This window comes from Aedes aegypti, chromosome 2 (assembly GCF_002204515.2).
Source record: "Aedes aegypti strain LVP_AGWG chromosome 2, AaegL5.0 Primary Assembly, whole genome shotgun sequence".
Lineage (NCBI taxonomy): Eukaryota > Metazoa > Arthropoda > Insecta > Diptera > Culicidae > Aedes > Aedes aegypti.
In genome coordinates, this window is record NC_035108.1 from 234,624,095 (window position 1) to 234,637,422 (window position 13,328).

The 13,328-nt window shown below is 36.2% G+C and overlaps 1 protein-coding gene across 7 annotated transcripts in view; it reads left to right on the plus strand.

The window, feature by feature from the left end:
• LOC5570378 (protein Wnt-2) overlaps positions 1-10,165 on the plus strand; it is a 74,560-nt gene extending 64,395 nt beyond the window's left edge. For all 7 annotated transcript variants that reach the window (XM_021844480.1, XM_021844482.1, XM_021844479.1 and 4 more), the window contains 2 exons: positions 9,219-9,439; positions 9,721-10,165. In XM_021844480.1, the coding sequence (XP_021700172.1) occupies positions 9,219-9,439; positions 9,721-10,027 (528 nt within the window). In that variant the 3' untranslated portion in view covers positions 10,028-10,165. The remainder of the gene's footprint in view (positions 1-9,218; positions 9,440-9,720) is intronic.
• The last annotated feature ends 3,163 nt before the right edge of the window (positions 10,166-13,328 follow it).

Sequence of the window (13,328 nt, forward strand, 5' to 3'; positions counted from 1 at the left end):
TTGTAATGACAATCATTTTATTTTGCATAAATCATTAAGATCTGATATTTAACATTATAAATTAAGAGTTTTGCACCGTTTTAAATTTACCGGATGTGGCCATTCAGACGTAATGCTCAGAAGAACCGGCTATAGATTTTTTGGATACTAAACTGTTTCAATTCTGGAAAAGTAGAAATAAAACATAATTGTGCACTGAAATGCGTTCCCATAAGCTTGGCACAGATGTTCAGATACGAATTGGCCACTTTATCGTAAGTTTGAGGCGGCCCGGGACTCAAAAAAGGTCATTTGTACGATTAATCAAATGCAAAACTCATAGTTATCCAATTCAATTGTTTCTCAAATGGTTTACACTGATGCAATTTTCTTAAAATTCCGCCATGTAGTGGTTACATTATAGCCAATCCCGGAAATTATCTGTGACTTGAAATTTGCCTACCTTTAGGGGCACAAACGCACAGTACCCTTCTCACCCGACCTGACCTTGTGATCCACCGGAATAACTCCGGCACAGGAATATTTCCGCATTCCTCTGTCCACTTCTAGAAAGTAGATATGTGTGCCAGTATACTGACAAAAAATCATTTGAATCCATTAGGAATTCGCTGAGCGGTAAGGGTTTTAGAATTTTTGCTTTAACTCAGGCTTATACGGGTTAACCGACTCTAGTCCGCTTTGCAGCCATCTGATTACTCATGCTGATTTTGATTCTGATCATGATCTTTTTACAATTCAAATATTCCATGAAGCGATTCTCAATCCTGTCAGCTCCACCTTCAATTATTCTCAAGCCGACTGGAATACATATGCAACATATATCGATAGTTGTTCCGATGTTAACAATCCTTTGCAAACAAAACCTGATATTGACAATGCTCTTGAAACTTTAATAAATTCCATTGTTGAAGCAATGGGAATTGCAATACAAAAAATGAGATGTATTATAAGTGTAAGTAGTATAAAAGGAATTCAACTCCGTGATTATAGACGATGATCTGAAATTCTTGATCAGTCTTAAAAACGTAAGGAGAAAGTAATTTCAACGCACTCGCGATTCTGCTATGAAAATTATAAGAGAAAATGCCAAGGTTGTACCAATTTTAAAACCGCATAAAAATCCATAGAAGCTTCTAGCTATCGTCCAATCAGTTTGCTTTCATCAATCAGTAAACTTTTTTAGAATGTCGTGTTGAGCAGAATGATGGTCCACATCAACGAAAATTCCACCAATTCTGAATCTTGCTCTTCTAGACATAGAAAAAGCAATCGACTGTGTTTAACATAAAGGTTTGATAGTAAAATTTAAAAACTTTAATTTTCCAACATATATTGTTAGAATAATGCAAAGCTATCTGTCAAATTAAACGTTTTAGGTTAATTATCAGAACTCCAAGTCGGAAAGAATTCCTTTAAGAGGTGGTGTTCCTAAAGGCTGCATTTTGAAACCAATATTATACAATATTTTCACATCTGACTTGCCTGAGTTATCTTAGGGATAGCAAACATCTTTATTTGCGGATGACACGAAGGACGAAACCTGCGTGTCATTTGTAGTAGAATGCAAAAAAGTTTGGATATTTTTTCTTCATACTTGCAAAAATGGAAGATTTTTCCTAATGCTTCCAAAACTCAACTAATAATATTCTTGAGCTTGAGCTTGAGCTTGATTGGCCGCCCGTGGATGCTGCTCCAGTATCGCCAGATCAGCTGCACTTACACAAGGAACTAACCGAATGACTGCTTGGGACTAACATACACCCTCAGTGTATAAGTGCTGGTGATCTTCTATTTTTAGGCTATAATGGCGCCTGCCACGTCAGAATGCAGACCAATGTGGGGAAGGGGGAGGAAATGATGTTGCACTTATACTAGCCCACTGTAGACCGTGGAGTCCGACTGCATCTACGCCAGTTCATGCGGAGTGTATGGATTGGGGAAAAGGCATGGCAGAGAGGTTTGCTTTTGTGGTTAGCAGACTGCCTATGTATCAGGCGTAAGGAAAGGCATGCGCGTGGAAGAATGGAAGCGTTAGGGAAACGGTTTCTTGTCCGTCTCTGGTTCTAGCGTTTGCTATGAACGAATAGTTTGAGTGTGATAGAATAAGAATGGAAGACGGAAGCAAGTGAGAGATATACAACTACAAAGTACGAGGAAAGGGACGGGCCTGGGATTGAACCCATGACCTTCTGCTTATGAAGCAGAAGCGGTAGCCATCAGACCACCAACCCCGTCTTTTCCAAAACTCAACTTATAATATTCCCACATAAACTAAAAGCGCTTTATTTGAAGCCTTCAAGTAGACATGTTGTTACGATGGGTTCCAATAAATTGATCAGATGAAGTTAAGTATCTAGGGCTTCTTCTTCTTTCCGGCGTTACGTCCCCACTGGGACAGAGCATGTTTCTCAGCTTAGTGATCTAATGAGCACTTCCACAGTTATTAACTGAGAGCTTACTATGCCGATGACCAATTTTGCATGCGTATTTCGTGTGGCAGGTACGAAGATACTCTATGCCCTGGGAAGTCGAGAAAATTTCCAACCCAAAATGATCCTCGACCGGTGGGATTCGAACCTACGACCCTTTGCTTGGTCTTGCTCAATAGCTGCGCGTTTACCGCTACGGCTATCTGGGCCCCATCTGGGGCTTATGGTAGATAAAAATTAAACTTTCAAAAATCATATTGAGGGCATTTATGCCAAATGTAACAAATATACACACTGAAAATAAATCGCAGTATCCTGTGAAATAAATCATCTAAATTGAACTGTGAACAAAAAAAAAAAAGATTTCCAGTGAAATCTACTATTTTACCGAAGAAAATCCGTGAAATCTACTATTTTACCGGAAAAAATCTGTGAAACAAATAATTTTACTGTAACCCTGTGAAATACTAACGAACAGTTCGGTAACAGCATTATTTTCACCGAACTTCTGTGAAATCGTGTGACAGCCGCTCTGGCAGGCATGAGCTTCTTTTTGTTTCATGTTTTGCACAACACTATCATGCAGTGAAAGCTGGCTTAGTGGTAGCAAGTCTGGTTGCTGATCAGCAGGTCGGGAGTTCGATTCCCAGTCGAACCATTTTATTGTTTTTCTTTATAATTTTGTTCAATGATTTTACAGATTGTTCGGTGATTGTTCACCGACGCTTCAGCTGTTCAGATTACGATTCGACTTTCCTAAGCGTGCCTACGAACAACAGTAAGAGATTTTATTTTGCGTACACACTTCAAAAAATACGGATTACGGTGAAATTTCACTGTAATCTCAACAGCTGAAGCTTCGGTGAAAAATTACCGCACAATCTGTAAAATCTTTGAACAATATCATAAAGAAAAACAAGAAACGGTTCGACCGGGAATCGAACTCACGATCTACCGATCAGGAAGCAGGCTTGCTACCACTAAACTAGCTTTCCCTGCTTGTAAGTGGTGTGCAAAAACAGAAAACAAAAGGAAGTTCATGCCTGCCAGAGCAGCTGTTACATGATTTCACAGAAGCTCGGTGAAAATAATGCTGTTACCGAACTGTTCGTTAGTATTTTACAAAGTTACAGTAAAATTGTTTGTTTTACGGATTTTTTCCGGTAAAATAGTAGATTTCACGGATTTTCTCCGATAAAATAGTAGATTTCACTAGAAATCTGTATTTTTGTTGTTCACAGTTCAATTTCGGTGATTTATTTCACAGGATACTTCGATTTATTTTAAGTGTTTGAAATCGCCCTGGTTGCGTAAAATCGAGCGACGATCTCTCTGTCGCATCTCATTGAGCCAACGTTGGCTTATGAATAGTATGGTACAAACAAGGCAACAGTGCGACGCTAAAAATAAAATCTCTCACTGTTGTTCGTAGGCACGCTTAGGAGAGTCGAATTGGGCATCTACGAAAGCCGAAGGAAATGTGGGGGGTTGTGAAGGAAAATATCGAGCTGTGACGGACTTTGATTTCTGGTTGGCCGATTGCGCTGCAGAATCGTTACGCGTTCTGTGGCGTGGTTGGTTAACGCGCCCAGTCTAGCGTATTGAGAGTCGTGGGATCAAAGCCCACCTGAACGATTCCATTATTTTTTTACAATTTTACATCTCAATTTGTCCAAATTGACTTTTGTGTCTAAGAAGTTCAGGTTTTTTCAAAAATGATAATTTTAGTCTAGAAAACCATATTCCAAGATATTTTTTTTAAGGAACTCCGTGCTTGTGGCCACTACTGTGACGGACTCAGTTGATCTGTATCTTCTTTACCGATACAGTTCTATTTTCAACTTATCTATATTTACATCTAGTTTCACTCTCTCCTACTCTTTTACTCTCACACCGAGCAGGTAGGAGAGAGCTCTGCTGTTAGTGAGGCTAGCTGCCTGCGAAGAAGGTCAGTTTGTCTCAGTCACCATCTGATACTGACGGAGGATGGATGTGCTCCCCAAAGCACGGTCCTCCGTGAGGCGTCTTCTGGTGGCTGGACGGGTTTTTTTGTGGAGGAGCTGGGAATCTAACCCATGACCTTCCGCTTATGAAGCGAAAGCGTAACCTCAAGGCTACAGACCCCCCTAATTCCAAGATATTAAGTATGATTATAAAATTTGAACCAAGCTTCGATATTTAGTCATCATTTTTTTTTTAATTCAAAATCAATGACTATGCTTTATATTACGAGTTTGATTTGTTTCAGGACAATGTTTGTGTATAAGAATTATATACGTACACCTTTTATCAATTGTTCAAATTTGTTCCAAACGAGCTCTCTCTTTCATTTTTGATAGTTATGAATTTATGTAAGCTATCTGTTATCAAAAGACGTGGCGCTACTTGTATGAAAAATAGACAAATCTTACTACTAGTCACTATAAATTGATGGCAAGATATCGATGTCGTATAGTTTCGTAAAAATATGGAATCATTTTTAAATTCCACAAACTAGAGTGAAATTTCTTACATTTCTTTCAACTCAATGTTTTCAATGCAAATTTTAGAAAATCATGACAGACTTACTGCAAAGGTTTTACTGAAAATCACAATAATATTTAAAAAAAACTTAATTTGAAATATTCTAAGCTTTCTGTTGACTCATATTATTTTTTTTATCACATCCGATTGAACACATGTAGGTTTAGAGTCTTTCGCTCACATCTATTCCAGTCTTGGGGTTGAAAACTGGTATTTTTTCAAGAACTAACTCATTATTTTTGCAGTAAATATATATTGTTCAGTCGTACAGTTGTAGTTTAGACTAATCTTTTTTTTTCAATTTTCGGTAGTTGTCTGAATAGGGACAAGGATTATTATTAAATCCTTTAACGATAGCAAAAAAGTATAATTCTAATTTGAAAACAATTGGAAAAGTAAAATTTTTAGAAAATTTACTGTTTTGTCTGAAAATTTAAACAGTGGTGATGTCAAAAAAAAATATTTTCACAACCATTGAATGCACATACGTTGAATCATGGAAAAATTGATCATCCTGTGAAGAAATTCGATTGATTTTCGTGAAAAATCGCTATAAAAATTCTGTTGTACTGAATATGAGCCATGTTCGGAATGACTCTATGACACTACCCCGAACGCCACTACCTCGAATGCCGCTACCCTGAACGCCAGTACCCTGGAAGCCATTACCCCGAATGGGTCATTACCCCGAATGCAATACATTTTGAGACTTATTCTAGTTAGAGAGTTGGGAGATAATTGTACGATTCCTAATGAGTATTTAACGTTCAACGCTCCGTCATCGTCATCAACATCATCATCAAATCTTCAAAAGCAGTTTTTCTGTGCAAAACTAAAAATTATTCGATGAAAATGTGTTCATTGTGCTTCGGTTGGAGAATAGAATACAGTGAAAACATTTTCCTGTAAATATTCTTGATTTTGGACGAAAAAACTGCTTTTGAAAATTCCAAAATAAATGACGGATCCGGCCCCCTCAACGAGTTTGGATGTTGCGATGGTTCAACCAGCAGATCCAAACACATTAAATTTCGATGATCAGCTTGAATTGCAAATATTTATTCATTAAATTATTAATATTTTAACAGTATTCTTACTTACAATTATCAGTGCTTCTATACGCCCCTTTAACTGGTTTCAAATCTTAATTTAATTAAACTGCTTCTAAATTCACTCTATCTCATTCAATAACTACTTTGCATTCCGTCATTCTACTGGCCAAACAATATTTGCCCTCATCTAGGGTAACCAGATTTTCCTTCACGCCAAAATTGGCTCAACAATGTATTTTTCAAATATTAGAAGATTAAAAAGCAGCTAGTTTATCAGCAAAAAAAATTACATTAAGTTTTGTTTGGATTTGTTCTCTAATTTTGATGAGATTCACACAGCCACATTGCAATGCTCTGAAGAACAGCCTATTTTGAAAGGAAGGGTGAATTTATTATGAAAAAGATAGCTATAATATGCACAAAATTAGGATGTAGTAAAGTCTTTTATTGGAAGTCGGTACTCAATTCTTTAGCTCATTTTTTGTAGGTGTCGGGCTACTATCATTAAGATCTTCTTAAAGATTTTGTTTTGTAAACGATAGTAGTGGAAGATCACCCTGAGATTGTCGCTGCAATTGTTGTTCTATGGAACCCGCTTAAAGACCAACCTGATAGACAACCGTTCCGCTATAGCAAGGAAACGTTAATATACTTGTACATGTTAGAAAAACGGCGGCCTCTGATTGCAGCTACAGTAAAAACTTTCGCTGGTTTGTGGGATCATTAATTTGACAATGAGAAAACCAAGAATTTTTTTTTTTCAAGACGAATGAAGATGGCAGAAAAGTGGCGAGGAAATTTATAAGAATCCTGTCTGTTTCAATACAAGAAGATAAAAGAAAAGGAAAATTTCTGATTAGAATTATAGCAGGATTCACTTTAGTGAATGCCTTCAGGATATATTCCCTTTTAAAAAAGGTGATCTGTATGGAAATATTAGTGAATAGCCAATCCAATGAAAACTTGAAAGAACAGACTATTTAAAAAAGAAGAGCAAATTTCTGGTGAAATGTTTGCAGCTATGATGTGAATGATCACTGTAACAACCTGATGCTTTGGCACAACCTAACATTCATAAGTAAGGATAATATTTGTTTAAAAACAAAATTGAAATATGAACACCACCAAGAAGTCCAAATACCAGTGATCACGCAACTGCTCAGGAAGACCATATTGAGGGTTATAGGTTCGAATGGGTTATGGGTTCTTCTTCTTCTTTCTGGCGTTACGTCCCAAATGGGACAAAGCCTGCTTCTCAGATTAATGTTCTTATGAGTACTTCCACAGTTTTTAACTGAGAGCTTTCTTTGCCGATTGACCATTTTTGCATGTGTTTATCGTGTGGCAGGTACGAAGATACTCTATGCCCTGGGAATCGAGAAAATTTCCTTTACGAAAAGATCCTCGACTAGCGGGATTAGAACCCACGACCCTCAGCATGGTCATGCTGAACAGCTGCGCGTTTACCACACGGCTATCTGGGCCCCTATGAATCTTATGCATTGAACATTTCCTTGACGTCCCTGGACTTGTACAAGAATGGTAAATTGACAAGGAAAGGTCTCAATCAATAAAAGGCTTATTTCACTAAAAGCCCATTCACAAATTTCGTAACGCTGAAGGGGGCAAACAATGTTGTGGGAGATTGTCCTCAAAATGTTACAGCCCATACACATTATGTAAACCATACAAAAAATGGTACGAGGGGGTGGGTAGGTGTCCAAAATGACAATTTTTGGCGTTATGAAATTTGTGAATGAACTCTTGAACTGCGAAAGTGCCCACTGAGCTGATAAACAGGCACTGTTTCAGGAAGAATGAGAAGAAGATAGTTGCCAACAAGATATTTCGAAAGAATAGCTGACATATTAAAGAAGGGAAAATATATGATGAACATTTTACCGACGAATTTTACGCGCCAATAATTACCAGTTTTCATTAGAGACGCATTTTTTCCCGCAAAACAAGATACTGCGCTGTATCTCACACAGTTCGAACGAATCGTGTAAATTTCTGAGACATATAATGCACATCATTGGAGCGTGGAATATCATGGATATTTACATGATATGTCATGTAAACTTCAATTATATGTCATGTAATCGAGCAGGATCCTGAGTGGTTACATGACATATAACACATTTTTACATGATTTCAAACTGAGTTTTACATGACATCATGTTTACATCGCATAAATGAAGTTTACATGACGTGTAATCTTCATTATTTTTAACTGTGCATACTATTCGGGGTAATGGCTCATTCAGGGTAGTGGTGTTCGGGGTAATGGCGTTCGGGGTAATGGCGTTCGGGGTAATGGCGTTCGGGGTAATGGGATGGAGCCTTCGGAATTTTAGAAAAAACGGTACAAATTTTATTTGTTACTTGTTTGGAGGTTTGGAGTGCTGATCAACAAATAATCCATATTTTCAAACGAGGATTAGTTTTGTTTGGCTTCGAGAGGTTGTCATTTCGCATTCATTTTGCACTTTTATTGAAATAAATCAACATTTGAAAACTGAATTCTGTTTTATAATTCTGTTGAATTTCTAGTTCAGTCAGAAATAGCAGAGTAAACTTTTGTATCTGCTCTTAGTTTCTTTATAAATCTTTGTATGCCAATGATACCGAAAAATTGATTTATGATTATATTTGTTTTAATTTCCATAAATGTAGCATACAGTATCAAATAAAGTAGATCAATAGATTTGGGACACTTTCGAGGGTTTGACCTATTATTGTGTGTTTTTGTAATCGAGTCACAAATATTATCGAAACAAGAACTGGAAAGTTATACAAATCTTCAACGATCTACTACCTTCAAAGCAAAGGGACCATAACCATTTTTTTTCAAATGTTATCCAAAAGTTAGGTAATCTGTAGTTCGTCACAGAAAAAAAATAGAAGAATCGATTGAGAAACAATGGAGGTAGTTTTTTTTTTAAGTTGATCATTTTGTATGGGAAAATGCCTTTGGTGAATTTTATATGTCCGATACTGTACCTTCTGAGCTAAAGCAGTATCGCAGTTGAACGCATGGTATTTTGTACACTTAAACAAGCTAAAACAAAACCACCTCAAACGATAAGAATGGCATCCGCTACAGTTAAGCATAAAAGTAGCAACAAAACGTTGAAAGGCTTAGCCCTGTGTCGAATATTTACTGTCATTTGTGAAGTAATGGTTATTTTGTACCCGCTTTCCTCTGTTTTAGATTGTCAAGTTGTTGCTTCGTACGGAGTGCAAATGCCATGGTGTGAGTGGATCATGCGCCATGAAGACCTGTTGGAAAAGTTTACCCCCTTTCCACGCAATCGGTGACATCATGATGAAAAAGTACCGTAAGGCGAAAATGGTCCAGGCCACTCCGGTAGTAATGGCTATGACGTCGACAGGAAAAATCAACAACGGGCAGCTGCAGTTGGTTCTGAGAAGGTATTTACATATTTGTTTTGCTTTTTTCAGTTCATATTATTTGTTATAGTGTTGGATACATTCAAACACCAATGTTCATGCTAAAGCACGTGTTTCAACAGCTCATGGTTAAATTTATCGAAATAAAACTTTAAAAATATCATCAAGAATACTTCCTACAGTAATTGTGTAGATTATTTGCTAAGTTCCATAGAATATGTCAGTTAACAAAGAATATTGCTACTAGAACTAAAATTAAATGTTATGTTTGCGTATTTGACAAACAATTTTTCTGTTTTTAGGAGAGGCAAACTGCTGCAACACACCAGTGTTAATAGCCAAAAACCAAAGAGAATGGAATTGGTTTATTTACAACATTCACCTAACTATTGCGACCGGGACATAGCATCTGGTATATTGGGGACGGTTGGGCGCCAATGTAATCGGACGTCAACTTCAATGGACAAATGTGATCTGCTTTGCTGCGGACGAGGCTACAATACGCACCAGATTGTGAAAAGCTGGCAATGCAATTGCAAGTTCAAATGGTGTTGCACCGTAAACTGCGACATTTGTACCGAGCGAACCGAGGAGTACACGTGTAAATAAAGTGCCAAATGATTAACTGAATTTATTGTACATAATCTGAGCAAACACAATTTTAGGCTTTACTTTAGATGTGCTTTCTGTCTTAGACAAGAATCAGTATTATTAGTATTTTGAATAAATTTATTTATAATAAATCCATACATCAAACCAACTATTTCTTAATAATGAACCAACCCTTCTTAAGCTGCACTAACATAATTTGTTCTTTCGGACCCCCAGCAGCTCTTGTATAAGTTTGAACGAAATCCGTCAGCTATAATGGGTGTTTTACGACCTAAGAATTTGTATGGAGAAAATCATTAGAATACAGAGTAAGGTGGGGCAAAAGTTCGACCTTAGTGGTATAATCAAAGTTTCCAGGAAAACAATAGCAGTTTAAACAAAACAAATACCATACAGTGAACCTTCAACATATTGGCTATAATTTTGTGTCAAAATATTTACCCATTTTAAGTAATAACAGTTTCAAAATTGATTGTCTTATTCGAAATTTTGCCCCACCGGTGGGGCAAGAGTTCGAATATAGTATGGGGCAAAAGTTCGCTGGCTAAAACACAAAATATCGATCCTTTTATGACAGGCATACTTTACACCAGACTTAAGTTTGACGAAAAATACACACTAAATTATCATCAAAAAATTGCCCAAAACCGGGTTAATTGTAATATACTCAAAAATAGCAGTTTTTCGCAAAACTAAGTGGAAATGTAAAATTTTGGTGACAGTTTTCAAACGATCAGACAAATTTAACTAAATTTGAAGATAATATGTGGATTTTAGGCAATTTGCAAATTTTTCCGTGATTTTATACATGGGTCGAACTTTTGCCCCGCTGATTCGAACTTTTGCCCCACTATGGGCCAAAAATTGTTTTCAAGCATTTATGCAAAAACTAATTCACCTCAAAGCAACCTTATGATAGGCCTAGAAACGCCCTTGCATAAAATATTGAAGAAGATTTTATCCTCAATTGGTTCCATGCAACGAAAGTTTGACCACAAATTACAATATTCTCGTCGAAAAACAACAAATAGCCATAACTTTTCCAAATCTCAATCGATTTTTATGATATTTGGAGTGAAAGTCTCTTACATAAATAGCATTCGAACCACCATGACATTTATAAGATTTGTTTTGAATTGAGCTAGAAATATTAAAAAGAAACTCTTACCCCACTCGAACTTTTGCCCCAATTTACTCTAATCAAAGTTACCAGAAAAACAATAACAGTAGAAACAAAATAAATACCATATAGTGAACCTTTAACATATTGGCTATAATTTTGCTGAACAAACTTGTGTTAAAATATTTACATATTTTTTGCTATAACAGTTTCAAAATTTATTTTCTTAAACGAACTTTTGCCCCACCGGTGGGGCAAGAGTTCGAATCTAGTGTGGGGCAAAAGCTCCCCAGACAACCAGAAGTCGCATAACAATTTTCGTTATGTAAAAAAAATAAAAAGTCGTTTACTTGTGCGAATTACATCCCACTCGCATAACATGGTGAATAAAATCGTTTATTTGATTAATTTCCTCGCATAATACGCTATTTTCTGAGTTCATCAGTGCTTTTTGTTTCGTTCCGTATAAATGCACAAAGGAAGTTGAATCAATCCGTAGCAGCTGTCAAATCAACTTTGTTGTCATAAACTAAGGTGTATAAGGTTACAGATTAATTCGTGATAAAATATGTACACTCGCATTGTATGTCAATTTTCATCATATAAATTATGCACATATATCGCCTCCACTTTTGTACGCATAAGGCCTTTTAACGACATCTTATACGGAATATTTGCACATTTAAGCATCGCATAGCGCAAAAGGTGATTTCGTTATATGTACATTCTGGTTGTCTGGGTCGCTGGCTAAAACACAATATATTGATACTTTTATGACAGACATACTTTGAACCAGTCGTTAATTTATGTTTGCCAAAAAAATACACATTAAAATTTCATAAAAAATTGCCCAAAACAGGGTTAGTTGTAATATAACCAAAAATAGCCGTTTTTCGCAAAACCAAGTGAAAATGTAAAATTTTGGTGACATTTTCCGCACGAGCAGGCAAATTTCGCTGAATTTGAAGATAATATAAGGATTTTAGGCAATTTGAAAGGTTTTCCGTGATTTTATACATGGGTCGAACATTTACCCCGCTGATTCGAACTTTTGCCCCAATATGGGCCAAAAATTGTTTTCAAGCATTTATGCAAAAACTAATACACCTCAAAGCATCCTAACGATAGGCCTAGAAACGCCCATACATAAAATATAGAAAAAACATTGTATCTTTATTTGGTTCCATGCAACGAAAATTTGACCAAAATTAACAATATTCAAGCCGAAAAACAACAAATAGCCATAACTTTTCCAAATCTCAATCGATTTTTATGATATTTGGAGTGGAAGTCTCTTACTTGAATAGCATTCGAAGCACTATAAAATTTATAAGTTTTGTTTTGAATTGAGCTAGAAATCTTAAAAAGAAACTCTTGCCCCACTCGAACTTTTGCCTCGTTTTACTCTATATAGGGAAACTTTAAGGCAGAAAAACCGGTTTTAACCAGCCTTAGATAGAACATTTGTAAAAATAATAGAAAGCCCCAAATAAACTGCTGATACGCCAAAAGAAAGCATTTGATACATGCTAAACATATCGAAACTGAGCAAAAATGTTTTTTTTTTCATTGCAAATCGCATTGGTCAATATAGGCCACCACAATTAAATTCTTAACATGGTTCCTGCTGAATTACACAGCGTAACGAAAATGACATTTTTGCATGTCTCAAGGATTAAATTTTGTGTCTAGAATAGATTTGGAGTCGCTGAATCTGTTGCCGTTCTCAGAAATGTCCCTGCACGTCTCAATTTTTAGCTACAGGTCGCCAAAGATGTATAAAACACTGGTTGGTGTTTACATGAAATTTAAAGTATGATTTTTAAATCTTTTTGTGATTCAATTCAGCAAGCATGCAAATTAGGACTTAAGCTTTCATTTCAAATATAATTTGGTTGAAATTCCACGATAAAATTTAGATTAAATCGATTTTTCCAACTTGCTTGCAATCTCCAAACAGAACTCTTCGTTTCTCTTATATAGCAAAATGCAATACTTTTCTAAATCACCAAAAAATAACTTTTGTACATCGAATGTATTAACTTTGCTGATAAGTATTGTCATACACATGTAGTTTAAATTCTGTTGCAAATTACGCAAACAAATTGCCATACAAGCTGGTAAACTTGCATGCAAGTTGGCTGATATAGTCAAATTTTGCATTATCAACATCCAATA